Below are 23,950 nucleotides of genomic sequence, written 5' to 3'. Positions count from 1 at the left end.
TTGCTCGGTTAACCCGAGCGCGCCCGAACGTCATCATGACGCTGTCGGATTCTCGCGAGGCTCGGATTCTATCGCGAGACTCGGATTCTATATAAGGAGCCGCGCGTCGCCGCCATTTTCACACGTGCATTGAGATTGATAGGGAGAGGACGTGGCTGGCGTCCTCTCCGTTTAGAATAGATTAGAGAGACACTTGATTTACTAATTTTGGGGAGCATTTGGAGTACTCAGTAGTGTACAGTGCAGAGTTTTGCTGATAGTGACCAGTGACCACCAGTTTTATTTATAATCCGTTCTCTGCCTGAAAAAAGCGATACACAGCACACAGTGACTCAGTCACATACCATATCTGTGTGCACTGCTCAGGCTCAGGCCAGTGTGCTGCATCATCTATTATCTATATATAATATTATATATATCTGTCTGACTGCTCAGCTCACACAGCTTATAATTGTGGGGGAGACTGGGGAGCACTACTGCAGTGCCAGTTATAGGTTATAGCAGGAGCCAGGAGTACATAATATATTATATAGTGAGTGACCACCAGACACACAGTGCAGTTTATTTAATATATCCGTTCTCTGCCTGAAAAAAGCGATACACACAGTGACTCAGTCAGTCACATACCATATCTGTGTGCACTGCTCAGGCTCAGGCCAGTGTGCTGCATCATCTATATATATTATATATCTGTCTGACTGCTCAGCTCACACAGCTTATAATTGTGGGGGAGACTGGGGAGCACTACTGCAGTGCCAGTTATAGGTTATAGCAGGAGCCAGGAGTACATAATATTATATTAAAATTAAACAGTGCACACTTTTGCTGCAGGAGTGCCACTGCCAGTGTGACTAGTGACCAGTGACCTGACCACCAGTATATATAATATTAGTAGTATACTATCTCTTTATCAACCAGTCTATATTAGCAGCAGACACAGTACAGTGCGGTAGTTCACGGCTGTGGCTACCTCTGTGTCGGCACTCGGCAGCCCGTCCATAATTGTATATACCACCTAACCGTGGTTTTTTTTTCTTTCTTTATACATACATACTAGTTACGAGTATACTATCTCTTTATCAACCAGTCTATATATTAGCAGCAGACACAGTACAGTGCGGTAGTTCACGGCTGTGGCTACCTCTGTGTCGGCACTCGGCAGCCCGTCCATAATTGTATATACCACCTAACCGTGGTTTTTTTTTCTTTCTTTATACATACATACTAGTTACGAGTATACTATCTCTTTATCAACCAGTCTATATATTAGCAGCAGACACAGTACAGTGCGGTAGTTCACGGCTGTGGCTACCTCTGTGTCGGCACTCGGCAGCCCGTCCATAATTGTATATACCACCTAACCGTGGTTTTTTTTTCTTTCTTTATACATACATACTAGTTACGAGTATACTATCTCTTTATCAACCAGTCTATATATTAGCAGCAGACACAGTACAGTGCGGTAGTTCATGGCTGTGGCTACCTCTGTGTCGGCACTCGGCAGTCCGTCCATAATTGTATATACCACCTAACCGTGGTTTTTTTTTCTTTCTTTATACATACATACTAGTTACGAGTATACTATCTCTTTATCAACCAGTCTATATATTAGCAGCAGACACAGTACAGTGCGGTAGTTCACGGCTGTGGCTACCTCTGTGTCGGCACTCGGCAGCCCGTCCATAATTGTATATACCACCTAACCGTGGTTTTTTTTTCTTTCTTTATACATACATACTAGTTACGAGTATACTATCTCTTTATCAACCAGTCTATATTAGCAGCAGACACAGTACAGTGCGGTAGTTCACGGCTGTGGCTACCTCTGTGTCGGCACTCGGCAGCCCGTCCATAATTGTATATACCACCTAACCGTGGTTTTTTTTTCTTTCTTTATACATACATACTAGTTACGAGTATACTATCTCTTTATCAACCAGTCTATATATTAGCAGCAGACACAGTACAGTGCGGTAGTTCACGGCTGTGGCTACCTCTGTGTCGGCACTCGGCAGCCCGTCCATAATTGTATATACCACCTAACCGTGGTTTTTTTTTCTTTCTTTATACATACATACTAGTTACGAGTATACTATCTCTTTATCAACCAGTCTATATATTAGCAGCAGACACAGTACAGTGCGGTAGTTCACGGCTGTGGCTACCTCTGTGTCGGCACTCGGCAGCCCGTCCATAATTGTATACTAGTATCCAATCCATCAATCTCCATTGTTTACCTGAGGTGCCTTTTAGTTGTGCCTATTAAAATATGGAGAACAAAAATGTTGAGGTTCCAAAATTAGGGAAAGATCAAGATCCACTTCCACCTCGTGCTGAAGCTGCTGCCACTAGTCATGGCCGAGACGATGAAATGCCAGCAACGTCGTCTGCCAAGGCCGATGCCCAATGGCATAGTACAGAGCATGTCAAAACCAAAACACCAAATATCAGTAAAAAAAGGACTCCAAAACCTAAAATAAAATTGTCGGAGGAGAAGCGTAAACTTGCCAATATGCCATTTACCACACGGAGTGGCAAGGAACGGCTGAGGCCCTGGCCTATGTTCATGGCTAGTGGTTCAGCTTCACATGAGGATGGAAGCACTCAGCCTCTCGCTAGAAAACTGAAAAGACTCAAGCTGGCAAAAGCACCGCAAAGAACTGTGCGTTCTTTGAAATCCCAAATCCACAAGGAGAGTCCAATTGTGTCGGTTGCGATGCCTGACCTTCCCAACACTGGACGTGAAGAGCATGCGCCTTCCACCATTTGCACGCCCCCTGCAAGTGCTGGAAGGAGCACCCGCAGTCCAGTTCCTGATAGTCAGATTGAAGATGTCAGTGTTGAAGTACACCAGGATGAGGAGGATATGGGTGTTGCTGGCGCTGGGGAGGAAATTGACCAGGAGGATTCTGATGGTGAGGTGGTTTGTTTAAGTCAGGCACCCGGGGAGACACCTGTTGTCCGTGGGAGGAATATGGCCGTTGACATGCCTGGTGAAAATACCAAAAAAATCAGCTCTTCGGTGTGGAGGTATTTCACCAGAAATGCGGACAACAGGTGTCAAGCCGTGTGTTCCCTTTGTCAAGCTGTAATAAGTAGGGGTAAGGACGTTAACCACCTCGGAACATCCTCCCTTATACGTCACCTGCAGCGCATTCATAATAAGTCAGTGACAAGTTCAAAAACTTTGGGTGACAGCGGAAGCAGTCCACTGACCAGTAAATCCCTTCCTCTTGTAACCAAGCTCACGCAAACCACCCCACCAACTCCCTCAGTGTCAATTTCCTCCTTCCCCAGGAATGCCAATAGTCCTGCAGGCCATGTCACTGGCAATTCTGACGAGTCCTCTCCTGCCTGGGATTCCTCCGATGCATCCTTGCGTGTAACGCCTACTGCTGCTGGCGCTGCTGTTGTTGCCGCTGGGAGTCGATGGTCATCCCAGAGGGGAAGTCGTAAGCCCACTTGTACTACTTCCAGTAAGCAATTGACTGTTCAACAGTCCTTTGCGAGGAAGATGAAATATCACAGCAGTCATCCTACTGCAAAGCGGATAACTGAGTCCTTGACAACTATGTTGGTGTTAGACGTGCGTCCGGTATCCGCCGTTAGTTCACAGGGAACTAGACAATTTATTGAGGCAGTGTGCCCCCGTTACCAAATACCATCTAGGTTCCACTTCTCTAGGCAGGCGATACCGAGAATGTACACGGACGTCAGAAAAAGACTCACCAGTGTCCTAAAAAATGCAGTTGTACCCAATGTCCACTTAACCACGGACATGTGGACAAGTGGAGCAGGGCAGGGTCAGGACTATATGACTGTGACAGCCCACTGGGTAGATGTATGGACTCCCGCCGCAAGAACAGCAGCGGCGGCACCAGTAGCAGCATCTCGCAAACGCCAACTCTTTCCTAGGCAGGCTACGCTTTGTATCACCGCTTTCCAGAATACGCACACAGCTGAAAACCTCTTACGGCAACTGAGGAAGATCATCGCGGAATGGCTTACCCCAATTGGACTCTCCTGTGGATTTGTGGCATCGGACAACGCCAGCAATATTGTGTGTGCATTAAATATGGGCAAATTCCAGCACGTCCCATGTTTTGCACATACCTTGAATTTGGTGGTGCAGAATTTTTTTAAAAACGACAGGGGCGTGCAAGAGATGCTGTCGGTGGCCAGAAAAATTGCGGGACACTTTCGGCGTACAGGCACCACGTACAGAAGACTGGAGCACCACCAAAAACTACTGAACCTGCCCTGCCATCATCTGAAGCAAGAAGTGGTAACGAGGTGGAATTCAACCCTCTATATGCTTCAGAGGTTGGAGGAGCAGCAAAAGGCCATTCAAGCCTATACAATTGAGCACGATATAGTAGGTGGAATGCACCTGTCTCAAGTGCAGTGGAGAATGATTTCAACGTTGTGCAAGGTTCTGATGCCCTTTGAACTTGCCACACGTGAAGTCAGTTCAGACACTGCCAGCCTGAGTCAGGTCATTCCCCTCATCAGGCTTTTGCAGAAGAAGCTGGAGGCATTGAAGAAGGAGCTAAAAGGGAGCGATTCCGCTAGGCATGTGGGACTTGTGGATGGAGCCCTTAATTCGCTTAACAAGGATTCACGGGTGGTCAATCTGTTGAAATCAGAGCACTACATTTTGGCCACCGTGCTCGATCCTAGATTTAAAGCCTACCTTGGATCTCTCTTTCCGGCAGACACAAGTCTGCTGGGGTTGAAAGACCTGCTGGTGACAAAATTGTCAAGTCAAGCGGAACGCGACCTGTCAACATCTCCTCCTTCACATTCTCCCGCAACTGGGGGTGCGAGGAAAAGGCTCAGAATTCCGAGCCCACCCGCTGGCGGTGATGCAGGGCAGTCTGGAGCGACTGCTGATGCTGACATCTGGTCCGGACTGAAGGACCTGACAACGATTACGGACATGTCGTCTACTGTCACTGCATATGATTCTCTCAACATTGATAGAATGGTGGAGGATTATATGAGTGACCGCATCCAAGTAGGCACGTCACACAGTCCGTACTTATACTGGCAGGAAAAAGAGGCAATTTGGAGGCCCTTGCACAAACTGGCTTTATTCTACCTAAGTTGCCCTCCCACAAGTGTGTACTCCGAAAGAGTGTTTAGTGCCGCCGCTCACCTTGTCAGCAATCGGCGTACGAGGTTACATCCAGAAAATGTGGAGAAGATGATGTTCATTAAAATGAATTATAATCAATTCCTCCGCGGAGACATTGACCAGCAGCAATTGCCTCCACAAAGTACACAGGGAGCTGAGATGGTGGATTCCAGTGGGGACGAATTGATAATCTGTGAGGAGGGGGATGTACACGGTGATATATCGGAGGGTGAAGATGAGGTGGACATCTTGCCTCTGTAGAGCCAGTTTGTGCAAGGAGAGATTAATTGCTTCTTTTTTGGGGGGGGTCCAAACCAACCCGTCATATCAGTCACAGTCGTGTGGCAGACCCTGTCACTGAAATGATGGGTTGGTTAAAGTGTGCATGTCCTGTTTTGTTTACACAACATAAGGGTGGGTGGGAGGGCCCAAGGACAATTCCATCTTGCACCTCTTTTTTCTTTTCTTTTTCTTTGCATCATGTGCTGATTGGGGAGGGTTTTTTGGAAGGGACATCCTGCGTGACACTGCAGTGCCACTCCTAGATGGGCCCGGTGTTTGTGTCGGCCACTAGGGTCGCTAATCTTACTCACACAGTCAGCTACCTCATTGCGCCTCTTTTTTTCTTTGCGTCATGTGCTGTTTGGGGAGGGTTTTTTGGAAGGGACATCCTGCGTGACACTGCAGTGCCACTCCTAGATGGGCCCGGTGTTTGTGTCGGCCACTAGGGTCGCTAATCTTACTCACACAGTCAGCTACCTCATTGCGCCTCTTTTTTTCTTTGCGTCATGTGCTGTTTGGGGAGGGTTTTTTGGAAGGGACATCCTGCGTGACACTGCAGTGCCACTCCTAGATGGGCCCGGTGTTTGTGTCGGCCACTAGGGTCGCTAATCTTACTCACACAGCTACCTCATTGCGCCTCTTTTTTTCTTTGCGTCATGTGCTGTTTGGGGAGGGTTTTTTGGAAGGGACATCCTGCGTGACACTGCAGTGCCACTCCTAGATGGGCCCGGTGTTTGTGTCGGCCACTAGGGTCGCTAATCTTACTCACACAGCTACCTCATTGCGCCTCTTTTTTTCTTTGCGTCATGTGCTGTTTGGGGAGGGTTTTTTGGAAGGGCCATCCTGCGTGACACTGCAGTGCCACTCCTAGATGGGCCCGGTGTTTGTGTCGGCCACTAGGGTCGCTAATCTTACTCACACAGCTACCTCATTGCGCCTCTTTTTTTCTTTGCGTCATGTGCTGTTTGGGGAGGGTTTTTTGGAAGGGCCATCCTGCGTGACACTGCAGTGCCACTCCTAGATGGGCCCGGTGTTTGTGTCGGCCACTAGGGTCGCTAATCTTACTCACACAGCTACCTCATTGCGCCTCTTTTTTTCTTTGCGTCATGTGCTGTTTGGGGAGGGTTTTTTGGAAGGGACATCCTGCGTGACACTGCAGTGCCACTCCTAGATGGGCCCGGTGTTTGTGTCGGCCACTAGGGTCGCTTATCTTACTCACACAGCGACCTCGGTGCAAATTTTAGGACTAAAAATAATATTGTGAGGTGTGAGGTATTCAGAATAGACTGAAAATGAGTGTAAATTATGGTTTTTGAGGTTAATAATACTTTGGGATCAAAATGACCCCCAAATTCTATGATTTAAGCTGTTTTTTAGTGTTTTTTGAAAAAAACACCCGAATCCAAAACACACCCGAATCCGACAAAAAAAATTCGGTGAGGTTTTGCCAAAACGCGGTCGAACCCAAAACACGGCCGCGGAACCGAACCCAAAACCAAAACACAAAACCCGAAAAATTTCAGGCGCTCATCTCTAATGATAATGAGATGAAATCAATATATATATATATAATATCACTAGTACTGCAGCCGGACAGGTATATATATTTATTATGTAATGACTGATGACGGACCTGCTGGACACAGTCAGCTCAGCAGCACCGCAGACTGCTACAGTAAGCTACTATAGTAGTATGTATAAAGAAGAAAGAAAAAAAAAAAAACCACGGGTAGGTGGTATACAATATTATATATATATTATATACAATTATATATATATATATATATATATATTAAACTGGTGGTGACTGGTGGTCAGGTCACTGGTCACACTATCAGCAACTTGCAAGTAGTACTCCTAAGCAGACAATCACAATATATATTATACTGGTGGTCAGTGTGGTCACAATGGCAGTGTGGCACTCTGGCAGCAAAAGTGTGCACTGTACGTTATATTTACTCCTGCTCTCAGACTCTAACTGCTCCCCACTGTCAGTGTCTCCCCCACAAGTCAGATAATATACAGTCACACTATCTATCACTTCAGCAAGTAACTAGTACTCCTCCTAATGCTCCCCAAAATTACTACTGTGTCTCTCTCTACTGTCTCACTCTCTTCTCTATAAACGGAGAGGACGCCAGCCACGTCCTCTCCCTATGAATCTCAATGCACGTGTGAAAATGGCGGCGACGCGCGGCTCCTTATATAGAATCCGAGTCTCGCGATAGATTCCGAGCCTCGCGAGAATCCGACAGCGGGATGATGACGTTCGGGCGCGCTCGGGTTAACCGAGCAAGGCGGGAAGATCCGAGTCGCTCGGCCCCGTGTAAAAAAACATGAAGTTCGGGCGGGTTCGGATTCCGAGGAACCGAACCCGCTCATCCCTACTCTGGACGCATGCATTGTGCAACCTAGATGCATGTGTAGTAAGGAAAATTGCACAACTACAGTATGTCTGACATCGACATTGTGTGAGACTAACATGTACTTCTAAAAATATATATAAGACCTAATCTTCTGTGTTATAAAGACACCTGATGAACACGTAAAAAGGTTTAATGTTCATATTTAAAGCAATAAGTATAATTTTCTATTCAAACATGGCAAGTGCCAAAGTCCAACATTACAAGAATGTGAGTCTAAAGTTCTTCATTTTACATTGCATTACATTGTCAGATGTGCATTATTCTCCACATGGCAATGTTTACTGTTATATCCAATATGCACCATTTATGTTAAATATATTTGGAAAATGAATGTTTATGCATTTATATAAAGCCTATAAGACAGTGGTTCCCAAACTTTTTTGGATCACGGCGCCCTAGAGTACCAGATTTTTTTCACGGCACCCCTAGGTTAAAAGTTTCTTATTGATAAATTTAGAAATAAATATTAAATGAAGTAGATTGTGTTTATATGTCATCCATAGGCTCAATTGTGTGGTGAGGGACAAGATTTGCTTCTGTTTGTCCACATATTTTATGACTGACAGCTTCCAGCACTAGTTTACCCTATTATATTGACCATAAATAATTTGAATTGGTCCTGGACCACCAATCCAAGGCACCCCTGCAAGTGTCCCGAGGCACCCCAGGGAGCCACGGCACACAGTTTGGGAACCACTGCTATAAGAAGAACTGTTTAATGCTGCATAGTGGACAATTGTCAGATTTCTGTACTTTCTATCCAGCAGGGCAGTAGCAGGGATAAAATAAGCCCTGTGCAGACCCACCCCTTCCTAAGAGGTGACATCATGACGTCACATTGAGGGGGTAGAGCCACCGATACCAGCAGAAAAGGAATACCCAGAGCATCCTAAGGACATTATGGGGGTAATTCTGAGTTGATCGCAGCAGGAACTTTGTTAGCAATTGGGCAAAACCATGTGCACTGCAGGGGAGGCAGATATAACATGTGCAGAGAGAGTTAGATTTGGGTGTGGTGAGTTCAATCTGCAATCTAAATTGCAGTGTAATAATAAAGCAGCCAGTATTTACCCTGCACAGAAATAAAATAACCCACCCAAATCTAACTCTCTCTGCAAATGTTATATCTGCCCCCCCCCCCCCCTGCAGTGCACATGGTTTTGCCCAATTGCTAAAAAATGTCCTGCTGCGATCAACTTGGAATTACCCCCTATGTGCGGCTCAACCAGCAAATATAGTTACAGTGCAGTGGTGGCACCACTCGCAGTCCTCTAGTTACGGCCCAGCCATCCAGCAAGGAAACAATACAATACCAGGCACAGCTCCCAATACCAACTGACGCACTAAAGTCTGCACAATTTTAAGTTGCACTGATGCTGTCTACGCTCTTGCACAGTATCATTTTAATGCTGTTTTTATTCTCCCTGCTCAGAATCTTCTTTCCAGCAGCAATGAATCCATAAAAATTGCTTTCAAATGTTGATACAGGTTGACTATCCCATATCCAAATATTGCGAAATACGGAATTTTTTGAGTGAGAGTGAGATAGTGAAACCTTTGTTTTCTGATGGCTCAATGGGGGTCATTCCGACCCGTTCGCATGCTGCCGTTCATCGCAGCGGTGTGAACGGGTCGGAAATGCGCATGCATGGTGGCTGCATTGCGCAGGCGCGTCGTTGCCCGGCGATGGCCAGCAATGCCGCGTACAAAGAAACCGGTCGCAGTAGCGACTACAAGAAGATTGGCAGGAGGAAGGCGTTCCGGAGCGTCAACTTACCGTTTTCCGGGCGTGGAGATCCGAACGCAGGCGTGTCCAGGCGTTTGGTGGGCGCATGTCTGATGTCAATTCCGGGGACCTTCATCGCTGGATCGATCGCATAGGATAAGTAATTGCAGGGCTAGTCTTGTTTTACACAAAACTTTTTAGCATAGCAGGGCTGCACAAGCGTTCGCAGCTCTTCTATGCTAAAATAAACACCTCCATAGGTGGCGTCTAGTTGATCGCACGAGCAGCAAAAAGTAGCTACGAGCGATCAACTCGGAATGACCCCCATTGTACACAAACTTTGTTTTATACACAAAGTTATCAAAAATATTGCATTAAATGACCTTCAGGCTGTGTGTATAAGGTGTATATGAAACATAAATGAATTGTGTGGATGTACAGTACACACACTTTGTTTAATGCACAAGTTATAAAAAATATTGGCTAAAATTACATTCAGGCTGTGCGTATAAGGTATATATGAAACATAAATGCATTCTGTGCTTAGCCTTGTGTCCCATCACCATGATATCCCATTATGGTATGCAATTATTCCAAAATATGGAAAAATCCGATATCCAAAATACTTCCAAGCATTTTGGATAAGGGATACTCAACCTGTACCAATAAAATACTGATTTGTATGCGGTCTTTACATATATTTATTTTTTAGATAAAAGGTATATTGTAAAAAGTTGCAGCATGTCGCCCCTTTTATAAATGCTCATATTCAGCAATAAAAAGTCTTCAGACCTATTGTATGTAAGAGAAAATCTACTTATGGCATGACCTATTTTCTGTTCAATCACACACCACATGGGAACACAATAATTGAGAGACTGCTGTGATACAGTAGACACTGCATTAGCAGTGTACTGTATGTCGAATTGATAGTTTATTCCGGCATACATTACTCCATCTTTAAGTCCTGATTAAGTTTTGCTTGCCTAATGTGACGGCACAGCAGTGATGGGCAACAGGCAGCCCTCTGAGCCTTCAGCACCTTCCTGCTGTATTGTCAGTTCTGTTTGTTATTGTTTCTGAAACTGGTTACTCTAACATTAAAAAGCCTCTGCATAACTTATTACAGATAAGTGTCTATTTTTTAAATGTATTATTTTATATGTTTACTGCAGGGGCACATCTAGAGAAGAAGAGGCCAATTTGCAGGCTCAGTCTGTGCCCCCTCCTCTCTAGCAGGCAGCACTGCAGCTCTGGGCACAGGGTCACTAGGGGACCCTAGCACTGCCCCTAGATCGCATGCGCAGGTCTCTGGGAAAATGGCACGGTGGCCATTTTCCCAGTGATTTTCCTATTGTGCATGCATGAAACACTGTGAAAATGGGCACCTCTCCATTATTCCAGTGATTTCTGCACTGCTACTGCTGCACTACAGGACTCTGGAGGGTAAGTATTAAAAGTAATGGGTGCAGGGTGTGTGGTGTGGGCCCCCCTGGATCCCGGGAGCTCGTGAGCACTGCACACACTGCACCCGTTATAAATACACCAGTGGTTTACTGAGATTAAGGGTGGCAAATCCCTTCACCCGGCCGATCAGTGCCATAATAGCTGCACTGTATGGCAGCCTGATTTCACACAAAAGTGTATGCTGTCCCATAGGGTAGTGAGCACTTTTGACTCTGGCATTCGGCCGACCGGATGAAGGGTATGAGATGAGGTGCAGTTTCCGGCATTTAAACGCTGCGGCAACAGCAATTTACACCCTTTGCTGGCAATTTAATCTCCCCCTAAAAGTAATGCATTGTCATTTTGATGGCTGGAGAGCAGCCCATGTGGACCCTGCGTGGTTTATTAATATATAGAAAATAGCAAAGTATTACTTATTTTATTTTTAAACTGTCTTTTTGTTTCCAAAATGTTTTATTGGACATTTCCAAAAAATATAAGCATACATTACAGTATATGACAACTGAAAATGATGTTAGTAGATCAGCATGGCATAGTAGAGAAATAAACATTAATGATCAGGCAAAGGAAGAAACAGGTTACAAATCATGTCAGTTTAACAATTCCTAGAAAGGGGGGTGACCTAGGATAAGTGCAGGGCCGGTTCTATGATTTGTGGCGCCCCGGGAAAAATATGGGGGGCGTGGCTTCGATTGGGGGCGTGGTCAGCGCGCTGAAATAAAAAATAAAAATAAATAAAAAGTATACTTACCATCCCCGTTCCTGATCCAGACCCCCTCCGCCGGCGGCGCCGCTCTTCTCCTCTCCTCCTCTCTTCTGTTCTCTTCGATCTATGGGAGAGACGTTATTACGTCTCTCCCATAGAACAGCATAGACACTAGAGGTCAATTATGACCCCTAGTGTCTGTGCCACTATGCTGTGCGGTGCGCGATGACGTCATCGCGCATCGCACAGCAAAGGTCCTCTAGACGAAGGGAAACTAGACCGTAGCGTCTAGTTTCTCTTCATGGAGAGGACCTTTGCTGTGCGGTGCGCGATGACGTCATCGCGCACCGCACAACTAAGGTCCTCTCCATGAAGGGAAACTAGACGCTACGCGTCTGGTTCCCTTCAAAGCGGGGGGGCACAGCAGGGCACTACGGGGGGCACAGTGGCGGATCTTGCCCTGGTGCGGCGCCCTCCGGATGGCGCCGGCGCCCTCCGGAAGGCGGCGCCCCGGGCAAAAGTACCGCTTGCCCGTGGCAAGAACCGCCACTGGATAAGTGATTCAAGATTATACCAAGTGGTGTATTTTACCGCCTGTCGGAGGGGAATCTTGATAGTATCATCTAACTTCTGTACATAAGGGAGCCATATATCAAAGAATGTTTCAGTTTTACGTTCTTTATCAATAGACATCTCAAGCCACTCCATGTGAAATAGGTATGATAACCTTGGTAGCAACAGAGCTAGGGACAATGAGTCAGTAGCTATCTATTGTGACAGGATAGTTTTTTTGCTTGCAGCTGCTATTTTAGTCAACAACCTGCGTTGGCCAAGGGACAGCCCAGGTGTTGAAGATTGACAGTGGACGTCCCAAATAGCCCACCCAGGGGTGGCCACCACATCGATATGCAGTTTAGTTTTAATATAGTTTTGTACTAGATCCCAGAACTTGAGAATTTCGGGACAGCTCCATAGACAGTGATATATATCTGCCTCAGGCGCTCCGCATTTAAAACATTTGGAGTCAGGAGCCGTACCCATTTGGAATCTTAATTTCGGTGTGATATAGGAACGATGTAATATTTGATAGTTCATTTCAGCATAGGATGCCGACGGGAGAATTTTGTTGATTTTGTTAAATGCTGTGAGCATATCGGAAGTGGTGATAGTTGGGAAGTCCACTGCCCATTTAGTCAGTCCTGTTGGTGTAGTTTCCCAGTCTATGATCTTTTTGAGAAATGTGTAAAGAAAGGCTGTAGAATAGCGAGCCGTAGGTGTGGCTTGTAGGACGACATCTAAACTGTTAGTTTTGTCTTGTATTGTCATTGTGGCCAATGATTTGTGAAGATAGCTACGAATCTGAAAGTATACAAATAGTGGGATTGGAAGTTGTGGAAACCTCTCGCAAAGAGTGGGATATGTGTACTTCTGGTAAGTGTCTCGAGCAATCAACTGGTACAGTAGCCTAATGTCTTGTCGTGCCAGAGCAGCCAGCGTGTTATGTATAGTTGTTCCACGAAAATCTGGATTGTGTGATAAGGGGAGAAAGGTGGTGGTATGGCTGGAGACGCCCATCCTAGAACGTGCTTGTCTCCAAGCCGTGCATGTCGACATTAGTAGGATGTTACTTTGTATCTGAGGGGGGAGAGAGGATGGACGTGTGTGCAGCAAGCTAACGAGTGGAGTGTCAGGACAAAAGGCCTGTTCCAAGCCGGTGTTAGCGAAAGCCTCCAACCCATGTATCCAGTCGACTGCGTAACGATAATTCGCAGCCAGCATATAACTTCTGATGCAGGGTAAGTTGACACCACCCAGCTTTTGGGATTGGGACAACTTAAATAGCGAGATCCTAGGTTTTTTGTACACCCAGATAAATTCACTGAAGGCCTTGTTAAGAGTTTTCAGGTCTGTCTCAGAAATCAGTAGAGGCAACATTTAAATGGGGTATAGTAATCTCGGGAAGGTGATCATTTTAATTAACTGGCATCTGCCTAGGTAAGAGAGGGGTAAGTGTTTCCACTTCTGAAAGTCGTCAAGGATACGTGCAATGACTCGTGGGTAGTTGTATCTATATAAGTCAGCTGGGTTTATAGGTATAGTAAGGCCTAGGTATGTGATCGTCTGTTTTGCCCATCGAAAAGGGAATTGGCCATCCCAGTCGCGAGTCGCACCGGGATGGAGGGCTAAAGCCTCGGTTTTAGATTTATTGATCTTGAACCCAGAAATTGATTCAAAAACCGTCAGCAGAGACATTAAGCTAGGAAACGCATCTTTGGGATTCGAGAAGTATAGCAGTAAGTTATCTGCATAGGCCGTGACTTTAAGGTCTTGATTACCAATTTTAATCCCGCGCCAGGTGGTATTGAGATGACAGTGTCTGATGAGCGGATCCAGTGCCAGGTCAAATAAAAGTGGGGATAGTGGGCATCCCTGTCTCGTGCCCCTATGCAACATAAAGGTATCAGTGTTCATTCCGTTAACCGTGATGAATGCGGCTGGAGAGGCATAGATAGTGCGAAAAAATTTAACAAAATCAGCCCCAAATTCCTGACAATGAAGGACTCTCAGCAGATGCGACCACGACACACGGTCAAATGCTTTATCAGCATCGCAACTCACCAGTAGGGATGTTCCCCCCGGGGACTGGGCTGATACGGTCAATGCCGCCAACAATTGTCTGGTATTATGTACCGAGGTTCTCCCCTTTACGAAGCCAGTCTGGGACGGATGTAAGAGCGTGGGCAGTAAAAGTTGCAGCCTATACGCCATCAGAGCAGTTAGAATCTTAAAGTCCTGATTTAGGAGGGAAATTGGGCGATACGACTGAACTTGGGTGGGGTCTTTCCCCGGTTTTGGTAGAACTATCACACGGGCTTGATTAAAAGTGGAAGGAGCATCATTTCCCGATAAAATTGAATTAATAAGTGATAGGAGATGAGGTGCAACATGGGGTAATAATAATTTATAGTATTCTGCGCTCAAACCGTCTGGGCCAGGAGATTTGCCGTTAGCTAATTGTTTAACCACCGTCACCAATTCTAAGTCGGTGACCGGTGCCATGAGGGAAGCCCTGTCGTCTCCAGTCAATGTAGGATCCGGCAGAGTGGAGGAAGGCCATGCCACTAATAGGGTCATCCGGTGGGGCAGTGTAAAGTTCCTTATAGTAGGTCAAAAAGGAGTCTGCGATGACCGTTGGGTCAGAGGTCAATTGAGGGCCCGCATGTAGGGATAAAATAGTTGGGGTGGGGCGCTGACTACGAACCATGTTCGCAAGAAGCTTGCCTGCTTTGTTGCCCCATTTATAATATCTATGTTTTTGAATATCCAGGGCGTATTGCGCCCTTTCCGTGCAAAGAGTATCATAGAGGTGTTTAGTTTCGATATAGATTCTACGGTTATCCTCTGTTGGGGAAGACAACAGTAGTGCATATGAATTAGTGAGTGCCAGACCCAGATCCTGATATCTCTGATTAAGGTTCTTACGTTTATTTGCAACATATGCAATGACGTAACCTTTCATCACCGGCTTGGAGGCAGACCAGAAGAGATTTATGTCATCTTCATGCTGTGCATTGTCTTTAACATAGTGTATGAAATTAGTCTCTAAGTAAGTCTTAAATTCAGGAGATGTGTATAAGTAGGAGGGAAATCTCCAGTTAAATGAGGTAGTTTTGGGAGAGTGCAGGTCTAGTGTGAACCAGGTGGGTGCATGGTCAGAGATGGCAATGTTTTCTACTTTGGAGTCGCTTACCCTGGAGAGCAGTGTATCGGAGAGCATCCAGTAGTCAATTCGGCTGGAAGTGGCATGTGGGTGCGAGAAGAACGTGTATTCTCGGCCGATAGGATGCTGATGTCGCCAAGGGTCAACCAAATTAAGCGAGGACAATAGAAATTGTAGAGCGGCTGGTGTGGAGTGTGCGCGGCCACTAGGTGTATCTGATCTATCCAAAGTAGGGTGAAGTGTAGAGTTAAAATCTCCCCCAATTATTATCCTGCCCTCAGCCCAATCCTGAAGTCGTACATATATATCCGTGAAGAAAGCGTTATGTTCTGAATTAGGCGCATATAACGTCACAAGGGTATAAAGTTCGCCTTCTAGTTGTAGTTTTATAAACAAAAACCGGCCTTCTTCATCAGTATGGGTATCTAATATCGTATATCTGAGAGATTTGTGGAATATAATTATCACACCCCTCTTTTTGGAAGTGTATGAGGCCGATTTGTAGTCTAGGAACCAATTGTCTCTCAGGACATTAGGATCTCCTAATTTCCAGTGTGTCTCTTGTAACATCGCAACATCTGGCCGTAGCCGCTTAAGGTGTTGCAATATCTTCCTACGCTTGATCGGGGTATTTAAGCCTTCGACGTTCCAAGTAAGGAACTTGAGATTTGTCTTAGTCTCCAAAGAAACTGCCATTTTAATCAAAAATCAACCGATGCCTGTCCTGTCGGACGTGTAAAACATCAATACAATAAACCATGTGGCTCTCCCCATCCCAGCGAGTAGGGAGGCCCAACTATTGTAAATACCAATGAATCCATGCCATGTGATCAGTAGGAAAAACTGTTGTATGCAAAATATAGTGGTGTGTCCATTTTCTGATGTAGTTTTTTTAACCCAAAACAGTGGTCCAGAGGACACTTTAGAAACCATAAACATAATTCTATCTAAATAAACAGAAAAGGGAGGGGGAAGAAAGGGAATGAGGATTAAGTAAAGAGGGAGAAGGGGAATGAAGGGGGGTAGGGATATCCAGGAACATTCGGTTCCACAAACATACTGTGCGGTAATGATCATAACAATAAGGTAATTTGTAAGCAGCCATACATTACCAAACATGAAATCATTAGGAAAGATGAGTAATGTTCTGAGTCCATGGGAAAACATGTTATAAGTCTTTGTCTCTGGAGGCCGGCTAGGACGGATCTCGTAACGATTCTGCAAACGTCTTGGCTGCTGAAGAGGTGTCGAACAAATACGTTTTCCCATTATATTGAGCACGAAGCTTTGCTGGATAAAGCAGGGCGAAACGGATTCCTTCTTCAAATAGGATCTTGCAAGCTGGAGAGAATTCCCGCCTTCTCATGGCTACATTATACGAAAAGTCTTGGAACAGAAGCAATTTATCGCCGTGATAGGCGAGGCCTTGAGCTTTGCGGTATGCTTCCATCGTCTTGACCTTGTCCGTGTAGTTAAGAAATTTAAATATGACTGGCCGGGGTCTGCGGCGGTCCGTCTGGAAGTCAGGGCCAATGCGATGAGCTCGCTCGATCAACATGGATTCACCTCCCGGCAAACATCCAAGTTCCGTCGGCAGCCAGGTAGAGACCAAGGACAGCAGCTCCCGAGGTTTGACCGATTCTGGCAAGCCTATCAGCCGGAGATTATTTCGACGATTACGATTTTCTAAATCCTCGAGCTTTTCTTGTATGGCGGAGATAGTGGATGCTTGACTATCGACGATAGAACGCGTCGCCGTCAGATCATCTTCCAGGTTCGAGACCCGTTGTTCGGCCTCATCCAGCCGGGAGCTGTGTTCCTTTAGCTGCGTCATGGTGGTGTCGATGGCGTCTTTCAGACCGGCGAGTTTCTTGTCCAACAGCGGCGAGAGGATGTCAGAGATTTCCTGTGCCCTGGTCACCGCGTCTGCCGTGTATCTGGAGGGGTCCGGTACACTGTCCAAGACATTGGTATTGGGTGAGGGAGGCGGAGAGCAAGCATGCATGGAGGACGAGGCCCTAGTTTCCTTAGTTTTCACCGGTGCGGATCCGCGACCACCTCGCTGAGATTTTGCCACATATTTATCCATGATAATAAAAAGAGGATGTGTCGTGTCACGATGAGAAAGTAGATGAAATCAATTATCCTGCCCTGCAGGGAGTATTATGTCTGTCGAGTTACAAGTGCGTGGGCACAGCTGACGACAATGCGGCACGTCAATCGCCGATGGGATAATATATGTTCTGCGCGCAGCAGCTCCAGAAGCTGTGCGAGGGTCAGCAACCTCTCCCCCCCTTCACGGAGAAATGTGTTGGCACGAATAGATGGTAGGCAGGGGTGTAGGGAGAGCAAGTAGGAGGGCTGTGTTTACAGATCCTGTGGTCTGGGAGAGGCACCATGCAGGAATTCAGGCATCAGGGGGTCATACAGGGCGCAGCCAGCAGCTTTGGAGAGCACACCTCAAGTGATTGTACTGTTGCTGGCTTATATTGCGCAGCAGAGCAGTCCAGTGTGGCCAGTACCTGTGTTTGTATTGCGGGGGAGGAGGGGGGCCTGCACGGCGTCTCCCCCCGGCTTCCAGCGGCGTCGTCTCCCCGCCGGCTGGGTCCCGCTCTGTTGCCTAGCAGCGTCCGCTGCTACGAGCCGGGACACAGGGGCGCGATGGTCCGGCACAGCACCGCTTCTTTCGTCTCGGGCGGTAGGCAGGACGGGGGAGAGGGGGAGCAGGGCGCCCGGCCACTTTCAAGATGGCGGCCGCGGGCTGCACACGCCACAGCTGGCGTCCGAGATCCGGGGTTGGAGGCGGCGGGGAGCTGGGGTGTTGGTGCCCTCTTGCCCACCTCTATCTCCGCCAGGCCCTGTGATGTTTGGAGGGGCCGGAGTGTGTGTTTGCTCCCCTTATTAGATGGTAAGGGAGCAGGGGGACGGAGAGCTCTCGTTAAAATGCGGCCAGCCGTAGGTCCGCCCACCGGAAGTCCCCAAATTCCTTAAACTGTCTTTTTATTAAAAATTTTATGATAAACTTTTCTTTTTAGATAATAGGGTTTTACAAAATATTTCATAAAACATAACTACTTTTACATCTATATTTGGTATATGTCGCTGAGTTCATACTGTATTCATGATTAACTGCACAGTACAAAGACGTCCATTTTGCTAGTGATCGTAGAAACATTTCTATCACTGTTCATCGCAGCGATAGAAAATATTCTATTTTCATAATTTAATAACTAAGGATGGCACTGCACTATTTATAATAAAAAACTTAACATGGCAAAAGCAAATAATTAAGAACCTTCTAAAATGACTAACATCATAAAACGGAGTATAATGTTATATACAAATAATTGATAATATAAAACATAATAATATTTATACATTATTCAGTGTGCATAGTAGAATTTTGGCTCTTGATAAAAAAAGTAAAAATGTGTATTCAGGACTGCCATCAAGGGGGGACTGTCAGGACTAGAGTCCATGTTTTTGGCACAGAGAGGGGGCCCCTAGCTTCTACTACCCATCAACGTTTCGGGGAATTAAACCCCATCATCAGGATCCTGATGATGGGTTTTAATTCCCCAAAACATTGATGTTGTGATGTGATGAATTTTCACTAAACCGATCACTGGTTAAGAAGTTTTGGAGTGCCGCCTCATTCTTTTGCATATGTATATATATATATATATACACATACATATATACATACATACAGGAGCAGATCTAGGCGTGGGCAAGAAGGGCTCAGTGGGTGCAGCCGCATTCAGCCCACAGGCGCCCGCCGCCCACCCGCTCCCCTGCTGCAGCAGGCACTGTGGGCTGTGTGTGTGCTTTGTGCAGACAGCGCCATTGTCAGATGCTAGAGATCATAATTGACCTCTAGTGTCTGTGCGGCGCTATGGGAGAGACGTCATGACGTCTCTCCCATAGAGAGGAGCGGGCGGCCAGAGACAGAGCAGCAGCGGTTGGGAAGCAGGAGTGGGGCTGGTGAGTATTTTTATTTTTGTTGTGTTTGTAAGAGGAGCTACTAGGGGGCACAACTACAGAAGGCACAACTACAGGGGGCACAGCTACTGGGATCACAGCTACTGGGGACACAACTACTGGGGGCACAGCTACAGGGGGCACAACTACTGGGGGCAAATCTACTGGGGGCACAACTACTTGGGACACAGCTACAGGGGGCACAACTACTGGGGGCATAACTGTGGCCATGCCCCTTCCCTACAAAACCACGCCCCTATTTTTGGCATGCGCCTTCAGCGTGCACTAACTCTGTTCTACCTGTCGGGGTGGGGGTGCACCAAAGGAAACTTTTGCCCTGGGCGCCACAAGGTCTAGAACCGGCCCTGCATACATACACACATATATAGATAGTAAGTCAAATGGTATCCATGATGATATGATGCAGTAAATCATACCTATGAACCTAACTGCTCTTCTTAGAAAGGAATTAAAGTTGCATCCTCCGGCATTGATATTTGCTTCTGCTCCAATCCCATTTCTCCGCTTAGACAGGCAACAATACAGGACACCTTCACCCACCATTATCTGAAAATAAAATAATTGCAGTCAGTCACAAAAAAATGAAATCACATCTTTATTTCAGATAACTTTTCAAGTTACTGCTGGGTTTTGCGCCTTCTAATGGGAGAAGTTGGGAGGGGTTCATTTGTTATATGACAACCAGATGCACTAACGTGACTCAGAATCGAGGGTAGGCTGCGAGAGATGAAGTTTTTCTGCTAGCAACAAAATGTAGGCAGTTCTATTAAATGAAAATTATTGTCCTGTAAATGTTTATTTGTTTCTACTTTACTGATCAATATAATATTGACTAAGTGACTTTTTATAATGTACATTACTCAATGTACACAAAATCGAAGGCAGGGGGCCCGTACTACCACCACTGGGTGACTCTAGGCAGTCATCTACGGTTTTAGAGGGTACCATTAGTAATAAATAAGTTACATATCATAACTTATTCAGTGTTCTTATTTACCCCATGGGCACAGCCACTGGCACAGAGAGGCACAAGTTTGAAACTTGGCTTCTGCACTTCCATGTAATGGGAAAGGATTGTGACTCTGGACTTTGATGCCAAAGCTTAGTTCCACCTTTCAGTCTGATAAGTAAAATATACCAATCACTTGCTAAACACAAGGTAAGAAGAGGAAACAGGGCAGTTCTGAGGAGTTAGAACATGAGGAGAGCTGCCATGGGAACAGGGCCTTAACTAGGGGGCGCCTAAGGGGGCATGTGCCCCAGGTGCAGGATTTGAGGGGGTGCTGAGGAGTTACAGATGAGCAGGGTTTTTTTTTACCAACAGTGCTGTGCTGCTCTAGTGAGACATCAGATGATTCCCAGGGCAGTGTATCTGCCCCACCTGTCTGCACGGAACTGGCTCTGATGCTGTGTGGGTGAGTGCCAGTACCTGGGATCTTTCCACTGCCAGCTACTGTCTTAAACTCTCTTCTTTGCCATGCAGTGCGGCGCCAAATTACTGCCTTGCCCCGGGTGACGAAAATCCTAGTTTCGACCCTGCACAGGAGGGATGGTGGGACACATTGTGCGAGATGGATAAAGAACTACATTTCTACATGTGGACATATGCAGCAGTAAATAAATGGTCTGCACAGGCAGTGTCAGACTGGGGCATTAAGGGTGCACTGGGGAATGTAGAAGTAGGAAACTATGTTTAATCCCCCACCCAACCATCTGTTCTCAGTATACTGTAAAGGATTGCATGACTCGACTATTGCTGTCCATATACCTAAAGATTTATTGCCTGATCTGGCTGGTTGGAATTAAAACGGTCATTCAGACAAATTGGTTAAATCAAATGGATTTAACCAGTTTGTTTGTTTGTTTGTTTGACCATGTTTGGCTATTTTCCAGTGTTTGGGAACAAAGGAACAAATGGTCAATTGTCACTTGCTCTCATACATTACCATATTTTCATTCCAACCAGCCAGATCTCACAATAAATGTTTTGGTGTATGGCCATCTTATGGTGAGCGCTTTCCATGGTGCTGATGGGACATGCATTCTGGCCTACTGAAGTAAAGGGAAGGGTAAAAGTGATGAACATGTGGTTAAAAAAGAGAGAAAAGGTGGCAGGAGTAAGGTATCTTGGGCTCATAAGAAGCTATACTGTAAACCACTCTTTATTTGTGTATCCCACCCATGGTAGTAGGGGTGGAGTAAATCTGTGTAAAATGCAACCTGAGCATAGGCTGGGTATGAGATTGTGCAATGGTTGCTGCATGAAATGGCCATCACTTGAATGGTGGTCACTTTGATGCTTTCTATATTGCACATCTCTCATTAGAAAGGTCTCTAGATTATATATTCATCACTAGGAAACTCTCTGTTTTATATTGCAGTCACTAAGATTCTTCCTATATTATATAATATGCAAATGAGATTATTTTTTTTGTGTTTGCTTTAAGACACCTTCCAGTCACCATCCAGGAGCACCCATCACTTTGCCACCCTATTTCTGATACTGTGCGCACACACTGTGTAATGCATGCACTATAAGAGTTGTCTGATTTTTTTGCCACAAGTGCAATTCCAAATAGTTGCTCAACTATGTGAACATCGGTTTTGCATGCCCCACCGTATTAGGCCCTAAGATGCTTCTTGTGTTATATGGCAGCCACTGGGGTGCTCTCTGTATTGTATGGTGGCCAGTAAGATGCTCTCTGTATTGTTTGGAGAACACTAGCATGCTGTTTGCAATGTTTGGCGGACATTAGGATACTCTCTGTATTGTGTATTACTAGGATGCATGCTTTATTGTATATCTATCAACAGTACTCGTCAGAATATGATGCATATGTGTATAATACCTGCTGTATCTTACTATTTTTTGTTTAGTTTAAGCAAAAAAACAACAACATATGTTGAACTGTTTATGCTATTGTTAATAGGTTTACAGTATGTTTGTTTATGTTGGAAAGCCACCTCCACCCCAAGAATAGGTACAATACACAAGTGAGAGCAAATTACATAACCACAAAGCTACACCACTGGCTGAGGTACCTGAATCCTGCCACCTTTACTCTCTGCTTCACAAAAAATAAGAAAATTCAGCTAATGCCGTAAAACACACATTTTTACATTTAGTTTTTTTTTCTTTTCTTACAAGCACATAGGGGGTAATTCCAAGTTGATCGCAGCAGCACTTCTGTTAACAATTGGGCAAAACTATGTGCACTGCAGGGGAGGCAGATTTAACATGTGCAGAGAGAGATAGATTTGGGTGTGGTGTGTTCAATCTAGAGATGAGCGCCTGAAATTTTTCGGGTTTTGTGTTTTGGGTTCGGTTCCGCGGCCGTGTTTTGGGTTCGAACGCGTTTTGGCAAAACCTCACCGAATTTTTTTTGTCGGATTCGGGTGTGTTTTGGATTCGGGTGTTTTTTTCAAAAAACACTAAAAAACAGCTTAAATCATAGAATTTGGGGGTCATTTTGATCCCAAAGTATTATTAACCTCAAAAACCATAATTTACACTCATTTTCAGTCTATTCTGAATACCTCACACCTCACAATATTATTTTTAGTCCTAAAATTTGCACCGAGGTCGCTGTGTGAGTAAGATAAGCGACCCTAGTGGCCGACACAAACACCGGGCCCATCTAGGAGTGGCACTGCAGTGTCACGCAGGATGTCCCTTCCAAAAAACCCTCCCCAAACAGCACATGACGCAAAGAAAAAAAGAGGCGCAATGAGGTAGCTGTGTGAGTAAGATTAGCGACCCTAGTGGCCGACACAAACACCGGGCCCATCTAGGAGTGGCACTGCAGTGTCACGCAGGATGTCCCTTCCAAAAAACCCTCCCCAAACAGCACATGACGCAAAGAAAAAAAGAGGCGCAATGAGGTAGCTGACTGTGTGAGTAAGATTAGCGACCCTAGTGGCCGACACAAACACCGGGCCCATCTAGGAGTGGCACTGCAGTGTCACGCAGGATGTCCCTTCCAAAAAACCCTCCCCAATCAGCACATGATGCAAAGAAAAAGAAAAGAAAAAAGAGGTGCAAGATGGAATTGTCCTTGGGCCCTCCCACCCACCCTTATGTTGTATAAACAAAACAGGACATGCACACTTTAACCAACCCATCATTTCAGTGACAGGGTCTGCCACACGACTGTGACTGATATGACGGGTTGGTTTGGACCCCCCCCCAAAAAAGAAGCAATTAATCTCTCCTTGCACAAACTGGCTCTACAGAGGCAAGATGTCCACCTCATCTTCACCCTCCGATATATCACCGTGTACATCCCCCACCTCACAGATTATCAATTCGTCCCCACTGGAATCCACCATCTCAGCTCCCTGTGTACTTTGTGGAGGCAATTGCTGCTGGTCAATGTCTCCGCGGAGGAATTGATTATAATTCATTTTAATGAACATCATCTTCTCCACATTTTCTGGATGTAACCTCGTACGCCGATTGCTGACAAGGTGAGCGGCGGCACTA

The 23,950-nt window shown here is 45.8% G+C and overlaps 1 protein-coding gene across 1 annotated transcript in view; it reads right to left on the bottom strand.

Annotated features, from left to right (window-relative positions):
- The window catches only part of PLPPR4 (phospholipid phosphatase related 4), a 194,077-nt gene that overhangs the window by 61,805 nt on the left and 108,322 nt on the right, over window positions 1-23,950 (bottom strand). Inside the window, exon 3 of the mRNA XM_063939851.1 lies at window positions 19,884-20,013. Within this exon, the coding sequence (XP_063795921.1) occupies window positions 19,884-20,013 (130 nt within the window). The remainder of the gene's footprint in view (window positions 1-19,883; window positions 20,014-23,950) is intronic.

This window comes from Pseudophryne corroboree, chromosome 9 (genome assembly GCF_028390025.1).
Source record: "Pseudophryne corroboree isolate aPseCor3 chromosome 9, aPseCor3.hap2, whole genome shotgun sequence".
Classification (NCBI taxonomy): Eukaryota; Metazoa; Chordata; class Amphibia; order Anura; family Myobatrachidae; genus Pseudophryne; species Pseudophryne corroboree.
The sequence above is the reverse complement of the archived record's forward strand: the minus strand, read 5'-3'. Positions and strand labels throughout refer to the sequence as shown.